General features: G+C 46.4%; 1 protein-coding gene across 1 annotated transcript in view; it reads left to right on the forward strand.

The window, feature by feature from the left end:
* SH3YL1 (SH3 and SYLF domain containing 1) overlaps positions 1–18,981 on the forward strand; it is a 269,051-nt gene that overhangs the window by 52,779 nt on the left and 197,291 nt on the right. Inside the window, exon 2 of the mRNA XM_082251297.1 lies at positions 9,759–9,869. Coding sequence (XP_082107423.1) covers positions 9,759–9,869 — 111 coding nt within the window. The remainder of the gene's footprint in view (positions 1–9,758; positions 9,870–18,981) is intronic.

Here is an 18,981-nt window from a genome sequence, read left to right on the forward strand (position 1 = left end):
CCACCGAAGGTGGACCACCCAGTCTCCAGACTGAACTAATCCACTGTTGGATTCTTTTGGAGGAGCCTCTGGTATTTAAAGATCCTGTTGATAGAAGGATGAGGCTCTGTCCCGCCACTTACATGTGATAGTGGGCTCAATACTTAGACCGGTCTTCACGATCGCTCTGGTGTCCCATACTGTTACATAATGGGCAAAGCTCTTAAAGAGTGTTTTGGAAGCAAGACAGCTTCCCCCTGACTTTGCCGAAGTGTCGGACAAAATGGTCCAAGGTTTAAAATTTATATGTGATGCGTCTTTAGATGCGGCCCCCCTTGCAGTTAGAGTATCTGCAGTAGGAGTAACCATGAGACGCATGGTGTGGCTAAAAAGCTGGTCTGCAGACTAGGCTCACAAAAAGACTCTGTCAGACCTGCCCTTTACAGAGGATCGCTTAAATGGTTTTTCTTTGGATTAACTTATCAAGGGTCTTACTGGTGGGAAGAGTACTATTCTTCATCAATCTGCTCAAGGCAAGGCCCTTGTCACAACGGGGTCCCTCTTTTTCAGCATACAAGCAGCCCTTAGGTGCCTCCAGCATGCAGGAGAAGGATCTAAGACTTTGAGATCATCTGGGGGTTCCTAGAAGACGTGGTCGGGTAAGCTGAGAGTAGTCCCCTCCAGTTCTGCAGATAAGCCCTCTTCTGCATATAGGGACTCCCTCACCCGTAACTGGGGTGGGAGGACCTCTTCGTTTCTTTCCGGAACCATGGACCTTCTTGATTCAAGACGAATGGGTCCACAAACTGATTCAGGTCTTGACCGTTGGACAAATTCTTCACACCCATTCTACGCCTATCTCCAGACCGGTTAAGGGATCTCTGAGATTCGATACAAGATTTGCTGTTGCTGGGGTGATTGGGCCAGTCCCCTCTCGGGAATGCTTTCAAGGGTTTTACTGAAACCTGTTCACTGTGCCCAGGAAAGAAGGCAAGTGCGTCCTATCTTGGACCTCAAGGCTCTGAACCGCTTTGTGCGGGTACAGAAGTTTAGAATGGAGTCCATTCACACGGTATTGGCGTCCCTATACCAAGGAGACCTTTTGGCCTCTATCGATATCAAGGATGCCTACCTTCACATCCCTATTTATGCTGGACACCAGCGTTTCCTTCGCTTCACTGTAGGCGAGGAGCATTATCAATTTGTGTTGTTACCCTTTGGTCTCGCCTCCGCTCCCAGGGTCTTCACCAAAGTCTTGGCTCCAGTATTGACATTACTGCTACAGCAGGAGATTGCGGAACTGGGGTACCTGGACGATCTCCTCTTAGGAGCAAACTCCTTTTCAGCCCTGCTGACCGACTTAACCATCACTGTACGGATTTTGCAAGTTTGGTTGGAACATCAATTTCCAGGATTCTGCTCTAGTCCCATCCTCCAAACTGGATTATCTGGGATTGACTCTGAACTCAGCTTCAGTAAGGGTGTTTCTTCCTCTGGACAAACTGCAAAAATTGCAAAGGGCGATTCGCCTGCTGTTATCCAGCAAACTGTCCTTTCTACGAACTTGCATGCGTGGGCTGGGCCTGATGGTGTCTACCTTCCAGGCGGTTCTGTTCCCACAGTTCCACACGAGACCTTTGCAAAGAGAATTCCTTGTCAAGTGGAACAAGGCTCCAAAATCTTTGGACTATTTGATCCTGCAGAGCCAAAAACACGAGAAGTGTTCTTCTGTGGTGACCCTGCTCCCTGGCTCTACATCAGGGCACGTCATTCCTTCCCCCGTATTGGACTGTGGTTGCCACGGATGCCAGCCTGTCCGGTTGGGGGGGAGTACTTGGAAAGATGTATGTCCAGGGGACCTGGATTTTAAAGGAGTCCAGACTACCGATCAATATTATGGAACTCAGGGCAATAAAGCTTTGCTTGATTTACTGGACAAATCACCTTCGAGGGTGTCTGGTTCAAATTCAATTAGACAATGCCACTGCCATGATTTACGTCAATCATCAAGGGAGTACCAAGAGTGTCCTGGCGGCTCGAGAGGTGGCCGAGATCCTAATATGGGCAGAAAACTTTGTTCCAGCCCTATCCGCCGCGAGTGGAGAATTGGCAGGTGGATTACCTGAGTCGTCATGTGTTGGATCAGGGAGAATGGTCCCTTCACCAGGAGGTGTTTCACCTGCTGTGTGTCCGGTGGGAGACTCCCGGTGTGTATCTGTTGGCGTCTCGGCTCAACAGGAAGGTACAGAGGTTTATAGCCTGTTCTTGGGATCCTGTCACATACCTGGTAGGTAGAGCCTGAATGTATGGAGGAAGGCCTCTCTTACACCTCTGACTCAGAGCCCCTGATAGAGTAAACAGGAAGCGCAGAGTGCAGAGTCGCACGAGTGCTGGTGGACGTGCAGGCTGCAGGCCTGCTGGTAGCGTAGAGTTCCAGACGGAAGCAGGTGTCCTGGGAGTAGTTGGATCAATGCAGCAACTAGGGAGCCTCGAGGAATACTGGAAGGTAAGCAGAGTCAGACAAGCCGGGTCATACACAGAGAGGTCAGATCAGGTACAAGTGGAGAGACTGGAGAATGGTCAAAGAACAAGCCGGGGTCGGTGCAGGCAGAGAACTGGAGTAGTCAAAGGCAAGCCGGGTCAAGATCTCAGGAACAACACAGGTAACAGGAAGCAGGACTGGCACGGAACGCTGTAGACGAGACAGCACTGATCCTGGGAGCAGATCTAGCTTAAATTGGCCTCTTGATGCTTAACTGTCTTCAGGTGCGCAGCACACTCAATTCACATGCTGGGGCTTTCACATTTGCCAATTAGCCAATTAGCTTTGGGAAATTCAAGGGGCAGGATCTTGCCTGCGGTTGCCAGCTTGTCTCCTGGCAGGACCTTCCTGACATGCCCCCCCCCCCCCAATGGGCAGCCTCCGGATGCCCAACTGGCCCATCTTATCCGGATGGGACCGTTTAAACGTCTGAAGGAGTCTTCTGGCGTAGATGTTGTTTTCGGGTTCCCAAGAATTGTCCTCGGGGCCATATCCCTTCCATTTGATCAGGAACTGGATTTGGTTACCTCTTTTCCTGCAGTCCATAATTGCCTCAATTTCATATTCCTCTTCTCCCCCTACTATTGTTGGCTCGGGTGGGCCAGAGTTTCGTTCCGGGAAGGGGTTGGGAGAGGCAGGTTTCAGAAGGGTCACATGAAAGACCGGGTGGATCCTAAAGGAGGCTGGTAATTCCAATTCGTAAGCCACATTATTGATCCTTCTCTTTACAGGGAATGGCCCCACAAACTTAGGTCCCAGTTTCCTTGATGGACATGCTAATTTTAAGTTGGTGGTGGATAACCACACTTGATTGCCAGGCTCCAGAATTAATTTGCCACGCTTTTTCCTATCAAACATTCTCTTGTTGTACTCCTGTGCCTTGGTTATTGTTTCCTGTAGTAGAGTGTTGTTGGTTTCCAGGAAGGTTACGGTTTCTAGCACAGCTGGAACAGAGCTTTCCAAGATAGTGCTGGGTAGAAAAGATGGGTGGAAGCCATAGTTGGCAAAGAATGGGGATTGTTTGGTAGCATAGTGGTTGGAATTGTTGTAGGCAAATTCAGCTAGAGGAAGTAATGATATCCAGTCATCTTGGGAAAAGGAAGAAAAGCAGCGCAGGTATTGCTCCAGGGTTTGTTTGGTCCTTTCCGTCTGGCCATTAGTTTGGGGGTGATAGGCCGAAGAGAAGGATAGGTCAATTTCCAGGGTTCTTGAGATGGCTTTCCAAAACCTTGAGGTGAATTGAACCCTTCGATCAGATACAATGTTAGCTGGGATTCCATGGAGCCTCACTATCTCCTTGATAAAAATCCATGCTGTCTCTAGAGCAGATGGTGTGCTTTTCATAGGAAGAAAATGTGCCATTTTGGACAGCCGATCAACGACTACATAAATGGTTGTGTACCCTTCTGAAGAAGGGAGTTCCACAATGAAATCCATTGAGATCATTCTCCATGGTCTGTCCGGGATTAGCAGTGGTTGAAGCAGACCCCATGCTTTGGTCCTGTTACCCTTGTTTCGGGCACAAGTGGTGCATGTCTCCACATACTTTCTGCAGTCCTTATCCAGATGAGGCCACCAGAAGGTACGCTGGACCAGCTCAATTGTCTTACTAGCTCCAAAGTGACCTGCTAATGCGTGGTCGTGGCATAAGCTTAAGACAGGGAAACATACTTCTTCTGGGACAAAGATTTTGTCTTGATGCCATAAAAGTCCATTCCTTACTTGCAATGGTGTTTCGGAAGAAGCGGAGACTCCTACCGAAGCTTGCCTGATTTGGGAAAAAATGTCCTCTTGCAATAAGAGAAAGTTTCCAGAGGAAAGAATGGTGTCAGGAAGCTCTATTTCCTCAGGTTCACCAAACATGCGGGAAAGAGCGTCGGGTTTAGTATTCTTCGACCCAGGCCTGAAGGTTATGTGGAAGGAAAATCTTGAAAAGAACAATGCCCACCGGGCTTGACGTGGTCTCAGACGTTTTGCTGTCCTTAAGTACTCAAGATTTTTATGGTCTGTAAAAATGAGTATGGGGTGAGCTGCCCCTTCCAAGAGATATCTCCATTCCTCTAGTCCAGCCTTTATTGCAAGAAATTCACGGTCCCCTACGTCATAATTATTTACTGCCGATGACAGCTTAAGAGAAAAGAATGCAACTGGGTGCAGAAGGGCTTTGGCCCCCTGGCGTTGAGAGAGTACTGTTCCTACTGCCGATTCTGATGCGTCAACCTCCAACACGTATGGTAAGGTTGGATCAGGATGTTTAAGAATAGGTGCAGATGTGAACAGTTGCTTAAGAGTCTCGAAAGCGGATTGGGCTTCGGGAGTCCAGGAAAACCGGTTGCTATGCTTGGTCAACTGTGTGATGGGAGAAATGATGGCCGAGAACCCCTTTATGAATTTTCTGTAGAAGTTTGCGAATCCTACAAAGCGCTGTACTCCCTTCTTATCTGTGGGAGCTGGCCAATCCAGAATGGCTGTGACCTTTTGAGGATCCATCTTTATACCATCATTGGAGATTATTAATCCCAGGAACTGGATGCTTTGACGCTCGATCTCACATTTCTCTGGTTTGGCGTACAGGCCATGTTGTCGAAGGCGGGTCAGCACCTTTCTTACGTGTCCTTGGTGGATTTCTAAAGAAGGGGAAAAGATCAAAATATCATCCAGGTAGACGATGACAAAGAGATCCAGAAAGTCCCTAAAAATGTCATTGACAAAATGCTGGAATGTGGCAGGGGCATTACATAAGCCAAAAGGCATCACCAGGTACTTAAAATGCCCGAATCGGGTACGAAATGCCGTCTTCCACTCATCCCCAGCTTGTATGCGGACCAGATTGTATGCCCCTCGGAGATCCAGCTTTGTAAAGATTGTGGCTGACCTGAGTCTTTGAAAAAGTTTGGGTACCAAAGGTAGGGGGTACCTGTTCTTGACCGTGACTTTGTTGAGCTCACGATAGTCGACACAAGGTCGGAGAGAATGATCCTTTTTTTCCACAAAAAAGATGCCTGCTCCAGCTGGAGAGGTTGATGTGCGAATGAACCCTTTCTTTAGACTCTCATCAATGTAGTCCTTGAGAGCTACGAGTTCCAGTTCAGATAAGGGGAAGATTCGTCCGAAAGGCACCTCAGCCCCTGGGAGAAGCTCAATGGGGCAATCATAGGATCTATGAGGAGGGAGAGTTTCTGCTCCTTTTTTACTGAAAACGTCTGAAAAGTCCAGGTACGTGGTAGGGACAGATTTGCAAACCTCAGGGTCAGTATCCATATATAACAAGGCTGATGGGGAACATGGTGGTCCTGGCATGCAATGTTGTTTGCAGTAGGGTGATTTGAACTGGATCTCCTGTGTAACCCAAGAAGAAAGAGGAAAGGATGTCCAGTGAAGAGGCTTTCTGCTCTAGAAGACGATGAGCCCATGCTTGGGGTTCCCCCTGCAGCAGGGAGATGACAAACCCAACTTTCGTGGTCTCCGAAGAGAAGGTGCGGGGCTGTAAAGCAAAATAAAGTTTGCAGGCGGTGCAGAAAGCCCTGAACTTGCTGCGATCACCCGAGCATCTTTCGGGGGTAGGTACTCTGGGTTCCGGGTGGAGCATCACAACTGTGGATGGTGCAGAGTTCCCAGCAGAAAGTGAGGATGCAGCATTAGAAGCTGTGGATGGTGTTGACAGCGTCTGAACACATTCCTCCAACCGTGTATAACCTTCCTGCAGGCTCTTGACGGCCTGTGTGAGGCCGGCCAGGTGTGGGCATAATTCATCCAGGGGAGAGGTTCCTCACTCAGGCTCAGACATGGCTGTCTCGTACTGTCATGTACCTGGTAGGTAGAGCCTGAATGTGCGGAGGAAGGCCTCTCTTACACCTCTGACTCAGAGCCCCTGATAGAGTAAACAGGAAGCGCAGAGTGCAGAGTCGCACGAGTGCCGGTGGACGTGCAGGCTGCAGGACTGCTGGTAGTGTAGAGTTCCAGATGGAGGCAGGTGTCCTGGGAGTAGTTGGATCAATGCAGCAACTAGGGAGCCTCGAGGAATACTGGAAGGTAAGCAGAGTCAGACAAGCCGGGTCATACACAGAGAGGTCAGATCAGGTACAAGTGGAGAGACTGGAGAATGGTCAAAGAACAAGCCGGGGTCGGTGCAGGCAGAGAACTGGAGTAGTCAAAGGCAAGCCGGGTCAAGATCTCAGGAACAACACAGGTAACAGGAAGCAGGACTGGCACGGAATGCTGTAGACGAGACAGCACTGATCCTGGGAGCAGATCTAGCTTAAATAGGCCTCTTGATGCTTAACTGTCATCAGGTGCACAGCACACTCAATTCACATGCTGGGGCTTTCACATTTGCCAATTAGCCAATTAGCTTTGGGAAATTCAAGGGGCAGGATCTTGCCTGCGGTTGCCAGCTTGTCTCCTGGCAGGACCTTCCTGACAGATCCTCTGGCAGATGCCACAGACACACCAGTGGCTCCTTGGGGATGGAGAGTATTGTCTGATCTATGTGTTTCCCCCACTAAAACTGCTGCCAAGGCTTCTGTGCAGAATAGAGGTGGAAGGGACTCAAGTAATTGTGGTGGCTACAGACTGGCCTCGCCAGTCTTGATACACCGATCTGGTGAGATTGGTCCCTGATGCTCCTTGGAGACTTCCTCTCAGGGAAGATCTGCTGTCTCAAGGGCCGATCTTCCATCCTGCTTTACAATCGCTGGCCTTAATGGCGTGGCTGTTGAAATCCAGCTATTGAAGGATAGGGGTCTTTCTGACTCTGTGATTCCCACGCTGTTGAAGGCCAGAAAGTCTACCTCTAGGAAGATTTATGTACATTGCATGGTGTTAATCCATTAAGGTGCATCCGTGCTTTTTTTTAGTGGCTAGGATATTGACTTTCCTCCAAAGAGGGGTTGAGCACCGGTTGGCCTTGGGAACTATCAAAGGCCAGGTGTTGGCTCTAGCAGTGTTTTTTCAACTCCCTTTAGCCACGTATTCTTTGATTCACACTTTTATTCAGGGTTTTCGCCACATGGCTCCCCGGTATGGTCCCCCGTTACCTCTGGGAGATCTTAACCTGGTACTGTCAGTTCTTCAGAAACCTCCTTTTGAACACATTAGGGAGATTCCTCTGCCTACACTATCACAAAAGGTAGCCTTTTTAGTGGCTATTACCTCTGCATGCAGAGTGTTGGAAACCTCGCAACCTTGGACACTCCCACCAGATATGATGCATACTTCCAAGTGTTTGGCATCCTCAGAAACACAGGGGAGATGGAGACGGATAAAGCCTTGACAATCGAAGAGGGATCATGTACCATCAAGTCATGACGATGACATTAGCCTCTACAAGGGAGATGTTTAGCACGTCTTTGTAAGCTAAATGGAAGGACGAGTGCCAATGGTCAAAATCATTGTCAGATGCCAGATCTGAGTCCCCCACCTGCATGTAGGGAAGTTTATTGGGAGAGTTGAGCAGCAGTTGTCTGTTGTTTTTCAAAAAAACAAGCTGTTCTGCAGATGTTGCAGTGACAGCAGACCTGGGCCAGTTGTGGCCCCTGGGCCACCTCTGGCACTTTGGCTGTCCATATCCATCCCTTGATGCTTCCACTGTCAGCGTGCCTCTCTGAACCTGTCAGCTTCCTCACTGAGAGGCACACTGACAGATGTCCATATATAGAGCTGCAAGCAGGAAGGAGAAAGACTGAGGAACTAATCGGTACAGCAGGGAGGCTCAGTTCTTGCAGGAGAGCATTGCCTAAGTGATGTCCTGACGCTCTCCTGCCACTCTGCTACCCGGCCAATTTCTTCCTGTGTTAGTGCGTGCACTCTGCAAACCTCAGGAGCCATGCACTTCACTTTAGGTCATGATCCACAGAAATCTTGGATCGTGCTGCAGCCATCTAGGGGAGTATGTAGATTTATTTTGGGATCACTCCCTTCTCTTTTAGAGTGCAACTCAAAATTAAGTAAATATAAAAAAGCAGTTCTGGCTTCAATACTCGCATTCAGTTTAGACTCGGGGTCTTGAATTGAAATTCACAGGGGTCTAGTTTGTAAAATTTTCTTATGACAGAGATCTGAACCTCATTCTAACACATCGCAGCCCCCTATAACATCACAGTCCCCCCCCCGTACATTTGTGTCTTCAGCCCCCACTTCACATTACAACCCCCCCTTAACATCAGTGCTCCCCCTTTACATCAGTGTCCACAGTCCCCCTTTACATGAAAGACCCACTTCAAATTGCAGTCCTCCCTTTAAGCAGTCCAACAACAACAGTGTCCTTAGTTCCCCTTCACATCACAGTACCCCCTTTACATATCACAATGCCCCTTTACACATCACAGTGCCTCCTTTACACAGTGTCCCCTTTACACATCACTGTGGCCTGGCAGTCAGTCAGTCCCATCTCTGACCTTACAGTCCCCCTTTCATTATTCATCCTTGCCTGCACACTCCTATCGGGGCAGAGGCACATAGTAGCTGGATGTTCTCTCTCTCTGGTCTCCCGCCCGGTTGCCACTATTATCCTCACAGCGAGCTGTGCTGCATGTTGGGACAGAGGGCGGGAGCCAACTTATTACATTAACAAGCAGGTGATTACCAATGAGTCCCGATATGCAGCACCTCTTGCCCCGCCAGCTGTAAAGATGATAGCGACAGACAGGAGGGAGACCAAAGAGAGAGAACATCCAGGCAGGGCCACAGTCCGAACAGGACTGTTGCTTGGTCTGGTTTCCGGACTACTGTCTTCCATTTAGTAAACACTGGTTTCAGACTGAAGACATCCTGTGACTGCAAGGTCGCAAGGACCCACCACTGCGCTGAAGACATCTATTTAAACGAGTTGTAAAGGCAGAAGGTTTTTTTTTTATCTTAATGCATTCTTGCAACTTTTGCGCTTGACTCTCCATCCTGATTGGCCTAAGACACCGCAGTGGCGCCATTGGCTCCCGCTGCTGTCAGTCAAAGTCAGTTAGCCAATCAGGAGATATAGGGGGTGGGCCGATCGGCAGCTCCGTGTCCAAATTCACACAAGGTTTACAGGTTTACATCTACTTTACAAACACACCTTCAATTTGTGTGTTGCTTGACAAATTCAGCAAGCCCAAAGTGTTTACTTGGCTTAGTTAGGTTCCAATTGGTGAAACTGTATTCCCTAATGAAGTTCCTATAATTATAGGAAGTACTAAAACTGAAACTCACATCTACTCATATACTGTACAGAAACAATAAATCATCTGTATTTTTTTTGCAGTGAATAATCCTATTCCTTCCAACCTGAAGTCTGAAGCAAAAAAAGCAGCAAAAATTTTAAGAGAATTCACAGAAATTAGTTCTAGATCGGGACCAGATAAAATTATCCCAGGTATGTTTGTGATTTTATATTTATTTTGTTTGTTGGTGTTCCGTTTCCTTTTCAGATAATCAGCTTTGGTGGCAATGTCTCCATAAAGACTACTTGTCTGCTTCCATGCTATCGCCAAAGTGGCTTGTTAGCCACATTGTAGTGACATTAAAGTAAAAAAAATAAAATGTGTAAAAAAAAAAAAATAAAAATAAAATAAAAAAATAAATAGAAATAACATTTCCTCTTTTGTTCATTGACGGACACAGCTCCAGAATCTTCTTGAACATTGGGTTATGCTTCCCCCTACAGGAGTAGGACACTAAGCAGGAAACAAAACTTTACCACCCCTATGGGGCAGTCCCAGGAAATATACTCCCACTCTCTGCTATAGGCACTTAGTTTTTTTCTGCCTAGTCAGAAGTAAGGACCTAGTTCCTTGCTGGGATCTCTGGTCCTAGCATTTTTTCATTTTTTAAATGGAATTTTTTCCCCCTTTTATTATTTCAGCTCCTGTGAGAACTACAATCAATTGCCGGCCTGGGTGATGGAGTGGATATGGAGTGGATATTCCTGATATTAAGGTCTCCCCAGTCTGGCCAGCGAGTGCATGCAGACCTCAGCTCCGTGCTAGGTTGGCCGTGACATAGCATACGACCTGGCCCTGGCCTGAGTTACAGCGTGCCTCTTGCCCTGCAGCACCCCCATTCCACTGGTGCGGTGGTCTGCCTGGAGGCGTGCCAACCGGGCTCCTAGGTGTGATAAGTAGTGTCTCCCCTTTTTCCCTTGTGGCCTTTTGGAGTGAACGTGGGCCCCTCCCTGGGATGGTCCGACTCCCTGGTTCCCCTCCTTCCCATACAGCGTACCCCTCCCCTATGTCGAGGTCCCTGTGGACCACCCCCTTTCTGCCAACACCTACCTTCCCCCCTCTCCCTCCCGCCCCCAGGGGGTGGCCATACCTATCCAGGTCCGCATTTGGGGGTGTTGAAAGGGCCATCGAGCCAGGGGGGCATGCTGCTGGCAGCCGAACACGTGGTTTTGAGGGGGTGTCGCCCTGGTGGGGGCTTCTGCCAGGGCCCCCCCTTAGACCAGTATTCACCATAGCCTTGGTGTCCTAGACCCTAACTGGATGGGCAAAGCTTTTGAGCCAGGATCTGGAGGGGGAACAGCTTCCCTCTGCTTTTGCAGAGCTGGCAGACCAGTTGGTCCACGGGTTACAGTTTGTCTGTGATGCCTCTCTGGATGCGGCTCCCCTTGTTTCTATGCTGTCCGTGACAGCAGTGGTCCTTCAGCACATGATATGGCTGAAATGATATGAAATGAAATGATATGGCTGGTCTGCCTTATCGGATCTTCCTTTTGTGGGGGGATCGCTTGTTCGGGACTTTCCTGGAAGAAATCATTAGGGTCTTATAGGAGGGAAGAGTATTCTTCTTCCACAGGCTTCCAGGGGCAAGGTCTCGTCGCAGATGTGGTCCTTTTTTCTTGACTCATAAGCAGCCTTTTCATTCTTGAGGATCTCAAGACCAAGGAATCAAATCCGTTAGGACCTCCTACGGAGGTTCCAAGAGGCCCTGCTTTGGTAAGCCGAGAGCGGGTATTTCCCTACCTGCAGACAAGCCCTCTTCTGCCTGAAGGGGCGCCCTCACCCCTATCTGTGTTGGGGGGAGGCTTTTGCTTCTTTCCGTACCTGTGGACCTCCCTGATTCAAAACAGATGGATCCAGGAGCTGATTCGGTCCGTTACAAGATCGAATTGTGGTCTTATCCTCCAGAGAAGTTCCTTCCAACCTGCATTTTACCCCAGAACGCCTGCAAGGTCTTTTTGGGGCAATGCGCGATTTGCTACTACAAGGGGTGATTGTACCAGTTCTAAACTCAAACACTTTCAATGTTTTTATTCAAACCTGCTTACAGTTCCCAAGAAGGAAGGCAAAGTTCATCCTATTCTGGACCTCAAGGCCCTGAACCGCTTTGTGCGGGAACAGAAGTTTTGGATGTCCATTCGCATGGTAGTGGCATCCCTTCATCAAGGGAATCTGCTGGCTTCTATCGATATCAAGAACACTTACCTTCATATCCCAATGTACAGTGCCTTGCGAAAGTATTCGCCCCCCTTGAACTTTGTGACCTTTTGCCACATTTCAGGCTTCAAACATAAAGATATAAAACTGTAATTTTTTGTGAAGAATCAACACAATCATGAAGTGGAACGAAATTTATTGGATATTTCAAACTTTGTTAACAAATAAAAAACTGAAAAATTGGGCGTGCAAAATTATTCAGCCCCTTAATTTAATACTTTGTAGCACCACCTTTTGCTGCGATTACAGCTGTAAGTCGCTTGGGGTATGTCTCTATCAGTTTTGCACATCGAGAGACTGAAATTTTTGCCCATTCCTCCTTGCCAAACAGCTCGAGCTCAGTGAGGTTGGATGGAGAGCGTTTGTGAACAGCAGTTTTCAGTTCTTTCCACAGATTCTCAATTGGATTCAGGTCTGGACTTTGACTTGGCCATTCTAACACCTGGATATGTTTTGTGAACCATTCCATTGTAGATTTTGCTTTATGTTTTGGATCATTGTCTTGTTGGAAGACAAATCTCCGTTCCAGTCTCAGGTCTTTTGCAGACTCCATCAGGTTTTCTTCCAGAATGGTCCTGTATTTGGCTCCATCCATCTTCCCATCAATTTGAACCATCTTCCCTGTCCCTGCTGAAGAAAAGCAGGCCCAAACCATGATGCTGCCACCACCATGTTTGACAGTGGGTATGGTGTGTTCAGGGTGATGAGCTGTGTTGCTTTAAGCCAAACATAACGTTTTGCATTGTTGCCAAAAAGTTCGATTTTGGTTTCATCTGACCAGAGCACCTTCTTCCACATGTTTGGTGTGTCTCCCAGGTAGCTTGTGGCAAACTTTAAACAACACTTTTTATGGAAATCTTTAAGAAATGGCTTTCTTCTTGCCACTCTTCCATAAAGGCCAGATTTGTGCAGTATACGACTGATTGTTGTCCTATGGACAGAGTCTCCCACCTCAGCTGTAGATCTCTGCAGACCATCCAGAGTGATCATGGGCCTCTTGGCTGCATCTCTGATCAGTTTTCTCCTTGTATGAGCTGAAAGTTTAGAGGGACGGCCAGGTCTTCGTAGATATGCAGTGGTCTGATACTCCTTCCATTTCAATATTATCGCTTGCACGGTGCTCCTTGGGATGTTTAAAGCTTGGGAAATCTTTTTGTATTAAATCCGGCTTTAAACTTCTTCACAACAGTATCTCGAACCTGCCTGGTGTGTTCCTTGTTCTTCATGATGCTCTCTGCGCTTTAAACGGACCTCTGAGACTATCACAGTGCAGGTGCATTTATACGGAGACTTGATTACACACAGGTGGACTCTATTTATCATCATTAGTCATTTAGGTCAACATTGGATCATTCAGAGATCCTCACTGAACTTCTGGAGAGAGTTTGCTGCACTGAAAGTAAAGGGGCTAAATAATTTTGCACGCCCAATTTTTCAGTTTTTTATTTGTTAACAAAGTTTGAAATATCCAATAAATTTCGTTCTACTTTATGATTGTGTCCCACTTGTTGTTGATTCTTCAAAAAAAAAAAAAAAAATTACAGTTTTATATCTTTATGTTTGAAGCCTGAAATGTGGCAAAATGTTGCAAAGTTCAAGGGGGCCGAATACTTTCACAAGGCACTGTATGTTGGGCATCAGCGTTTCCTCCGCTTTGCCGTGGGCGAGGAGCATTATCAATTCATGGCATTACCCTTTGGTCTCAGCTCCTCGGGTATTCACAAAGGTGTTGGCCCCGGTTTTAGCATTGTTGCAACAGAGGGGGATCGCGGTAATGGGATACTTGGACGATCTTCTTCTGCGAACAGAGTCTCTGACTGCTGTAAAGGACAATCTGGATATAACTGTGAGGACTCTGCAGGAGTTCGGTTGGAAATTGAATTTCTAAAAATTGGCTTTGGTTCCGTCCACCAAGTTGGACTATTTGGATCTAATGCTGGACTTAGCCTCAGCCAGGGTGTTTCCTCTAAGGGGAAAACCTCTAAAAGCTGCAGGATGCCATTCAGCTCCTGTTGTCCAGCAGTTGGTAATTTCTCAGGACTTTCATGCAGGTGCTGGGCCTGATGGGGTCTACCTTGAGGCGGTTCTGTTTGCACAGTTCCACCCGAGACCTCTGCAGAGAGATAGATTCTCACCAAGTGGACCAAGAATCCACAGTCTCTAGACAATCTGATCCTTTTGAGCCAGGATACGAGAGGGTCCCTGATTTGGTGGCTTCCCACTCCCTGGCACTTCTACAGGGCAAATCCTTCCTTCCCCTGTACTGGACCATGGTCACCACAGGTGCCAGCCTGTCTGAGTGGGGAGACATCTTGGGCACGGATTGGTGCTCAGGGGGTCTGGATTCTGGAGATATCCAGACTACCAATCAATATTCTGGAACTTCGGACGATACGAATTTGTCTGGCCATTTGGACATGTCTTCTTCAGGGGTATCCGGTAAGGATTCAATTGGACAATGTCAATCATCAAGGAGGCACAAAAAGTGTCCTGGCGGCTCGGGAAGTAGCTGGCATTCTAAGGTGGGAAGAACATTTTGTTCCAGCCCTCTCTGCTGTGTATATTCCAGGGGTGGAAAATTGGTGGGCGGATTTGACAGGCATTAGACCAGGGAGAGTGGTCACTTCATCTGCAGGTGTTTCATCAGCTGTGTCCCTGGTGGGAAGTTCCCAAGGTGGGTCTGATGGCCTCTCATCTCAACAGGAAGGTACTGAGATTTGTGGCAAGGTCTCAGGATCCTCTGGCCGACACCACAGATGCACTGATGGCTCCTTGAGGCCAGTATAGTCTGATACACGCCTTTCCCCCTCTATTACCTCTGCCGATACTCCTGCGAAGGATCAAGGCAGAAGGGATTCTGGTCATCCTAGTGGCCCCAGACTGGCCTCACCGGTCTTGGTACGCAGATCTGGTGTGGCTGGTCACCGATGTCCCTTGGAGGCTTCCGCTCAGAGAAAATCTATTGGCTCAAGGACTAATCTTCCATCCTGCTTTACAGTCGCTGGCTTTAACTGCTTGGTTGTTAAAAGCCAGATGCTGAAGGATAAGGGGTTGTCTGAATCTGTTATTCCCACACTGTTAAAATCTAGGAAATCTACCTCCTAGGCAGATTTATCATCACAATTGGAAGACTTACATTTCTTGATGTGAGTCTCTGGGGGTTCATCCCCGTTCCTTTTTTGTTGGCTTGAATTTTGGCATTTCTCCAATGAAGTGTAGAGCAGCGCCCCTTGGGTACCATCAAGGGTCAGGTTTTCCGCCTTGCTGGTTTTCTTTTAACGTTCTTTGGCTACACATTCTCTGGTTCCCACCTTTATTCAGGGGGTTCACCACCTGGTTCCCCCAGTGCGGTCTCCAATGCCTCCGTGGGATCTCAATTTGGTGCTGGCAGTTCCAGACACCGCCTTTTGAAATATTTGCGAGATTCCGCTGATTACATTGTCCCAGAAGGTAGCCTTCTTGGTGGCTATTACTTTTGCACGCAGGGTGTCGGAGCTAGCGAAGCTGTCTTGTCGTTCACCTTACCTTGTGGTTCACAGAGATAAAGTGGTGCTTCACCCTTGTCAGTCGTTCCTTCCTAAGGTTGTTTCTGGTTTCCATCTGAAAGAAGATATTGTGTTGCCTTCCCTGTGTCCTAAGCCTAAACATCCTAAGGAGATTGCCTTGTATTCTCTGGATGTGGTTCTGGCGATCAGGGTGTATCTAGCAGCAACTGAGTCATTTAGGAAATCAGACCCAGTATTTGTCCTTACAGATGGGTTGACTGCGCCTGCCACGACCATTTCCAGATGGATAAGGCAGATGTGGTGCAGGCTTTGTGCATCAACGGTCAGGTTCCTCTTTTCCCTGGTAAGGCACATTCTACTCGGGCACTTAGTGCCTCTTGGACCTTCCGTCATCAGGCGTCAGTGATGCAGGTTTGCAACGCGGCCACCTGGTCGTCCGTGCACACTTTCACAAAATTTTACAAAGTGGATGTACTGGCGTCTGCAGATGCTGCTTTTGGTCGCAAGTTTTTGCAGGCTGCTGTTTGAGAGAACCTAGTCCTCTTTGAGGGTGTTATGTTTTTTCAGGTGAGCTCCAGTTGTTCTTGGTTAGGCTCCATATTACCTGGTTGGATAGGTTTTAGCATTTTTTGGGATTTTTTTCCCTCATATTTGACACTGCTTTGGGATGTCCCAATGGTCGAGAAGATTGTGAAACTGTGTCCGTCAATGAACGAAAAAGAAAATTGGATTTTTGTCTTACCTTAAAATCCTTTTCTCTTATGTTCATTGATGGACACAGCACCCACCCTCTATTGAGTTGGGTTTTTTTTTCTTCTAACACTGCTTGCTACAAAAATGAGTGCCTTTACCAGAGAGTGATAGTATATAACCCTGGGACTGCCCCATAGGTGTGGTAAAGTTTTTTTTTTCTGCCTAGTGTCCTACTCCTGTAGGTTGCAACATAACCCAATGGTCATGAAGATTCTGGAGCTGTGTCCGTTAATGAACATCAAAGAAAAGGATTTTATGGTAAGACAAAATCCATTAATTTTTAAAGCGTCCTTGTCACACCCTTACAGACCCCATATAAAGAAATAATGCAGTGTGGGGTAAGCACATGTATGTAAAGATCAGTTGTTCCTCGCATCATTGCAAATATCAGCATAGGAGCATAACGTTTTCTGTCATTCCAGGGGTGTGCAGAATTTAAAGACGTCTGATACCTATTTACTTAATGCAGCACAATCTTTTATTTTTCATCAAAAAATATATATAATATTGTGTTTGTTTGCACTAAAATTAATTTTATTGTTTTATTGTACAAGATACTTTGATAAATAACTGCGCAAATATACACAAGCACATCTACCACCATGCCCCTATCAACATCCCAGCCAAATCCAGAGCAAAAAAAACACTACTGAATTTCAACAAGTGCCTGCCGCTTTACACATGATAGCACAGACGCTACCAGGGAACATGTGGAGCCCCTTGACATTTTCCTGACTACTGGAAAGTCTGAGCTTGACACTACATTAAAGGACATGCTTGTTTCTTTGGGGGCAATTTACATAAAGATATGATGCTTTTTATGCCACAAACTAAGGCTGATATCACAGCCATTGGAGATAGAGCGGACCACATAAAGTCTAAGATTGGGAGAATGTGCAAAAGCTTATAACGAATTGGAAGATGCGCACAATGATACGGAAGATGATATGCAAAAAATTTGATTAAAGATGGCAGATTTGAAGGACAGTACTTGAAGAAATAAGATAAAATTCAGAGAAATTCCCAAATGTGTCCCAGCAGCTGATCTTAGGCGATATATCCAGCAGATGAATGGATAGGGCTCACACCTGTCCAAATGAATCCATCTCCCAGAAATATTACCAAGGGATGTGCTCACATAGTTAGGTTGAAAAAAGACACAAGTTCATCGTTCATGCAATAAAAAAAAAAAAAAAACATGACACCAACTATACAATCCTATACCCATAGAGGAGGGCAAAAACCCCAGAAAAGCATGATTCAATGTGCTCCAGCAGGGGAAAAAAATTCCTTTCTGATCCCCCAAGAAGCAATCAGATTTTTGAATCCCCTTTACCTATAAATGGGAGTACCCAGTTATATTATGTTTATTTAGGAAAGAATTCAGGCCTTTTTTTTAAAGCAATCTACTGAGCTGTCCAGAACATTTCTCTATTTGGAGATGAAATCTCTTCCTCTAGGCATAAAGAGTTCCTCCTTGTCTTCCGTGATAACCATAAAGTAAATAACTCAACACCAAGTTCACTATATGGACCACTTATATATTTGTACACGTTGATCATGTCCCCTCTTAATCTTATCAAGAGAAAATAAATTCAGTTCCTCTAATCTATCCTCATAGCTGAGCTCCTCCATGCCTCTTATCAGTTTGGTTGCTCTTCTCTTCACTTTCTCCAGTTCCCCGATATCCTTTTTGAGAACTGGAATTCAAAACTTAACTGCATATTCCAGATGAGATCTTACTAATGATTTGTACAGGGGAAAAATTATATCTCTCTCTCTCTGCAGTCCATACCTCGCTTAATACAAGAAAGAACTTTACTTGCTTTGGAAACTGCTTGGCATTGCAGGGTATTATTAAGCGTAGGATCTACCAGAACACCCAGATCCTTCTCCACCATTGATTCCCCCAGTTGTACTGCCCTTAGTATGTATGATGCATGCAAAATCTTAACCCCCAAGTGCATAACTTTACATTTATCAACATTAAACCTCTTTTGCCACATAGTCGCCCAATTAAACACTGCATTGAGTTTGGCTTGTAATTTGGAGACATCCTGTAAGGATGTTATTCCACTGGATAGCTTGGTGTCCTCTGCAAAGACAGAAATAATACTTTTTTTCCCAGACCCTATATAATTTGTAAAGATAATAAAAAGTAAGGATCCTAAAACTGAACCTTGGGGTACACCACTGATAACCTTAGACCATTCAGAGTAAGAATCATTAAGCACTACTCTCTGAATTCTGTCTTTTAGCCAGTTTTCTATCCATTTACAAACTGATCTTTCCAAGCCTGTAGACTTTACCTTACACATTAAGGTAGTGGGGAACTATGTCAAACGCTTTTGCAAAATCCAAGTATACTACATCCACAGCCAAGGTTTCCAAGGTTTTACTTACCTCTTCATAAACAGAAATCAGGTTTGTTTGACAACTTCTGTCTTTCATGAATTCATGCTGTCTGTTGCTTTAAAATATTTTTTTTTTTCCAGCAAGAACTCATCTATGTGGTCTTTTTTTAAACTCTCCAGTATCTTCCCAACTATAGAAACTAACAGGCCTATAGTTGCTTGATAAAGACTTTGATCCCTTTTTAAATATAGGCACCACATTGGCCCTACGCCAATCCAGTGGTACTATTCCAGTCATTAACGAGTCCCTAAAAATTCCCTAAGAAACAATGGCTTTGAAATGACAGAGCTTAGTTCTTTTAGGATCCGTTTGTGTACCATCCAATCTAGGTGCTTTATCCACCTTTATTCTGTCTAAATATTTCTGGACCATATCA

The sequence above is a fragment of the Pelophylax lessonae genome (genome assembly GCF_965119305.1).
Source record: "Pelophylax lessonae genome assembly, chromosome: 3".
NCBI classification, from domain to species: domain Eukaryota; kingdom Metazoa; phylum Chordata; class Amphibia; order Anura; family Ranidae; genus Pelophylax; species Pelophylax lessonae.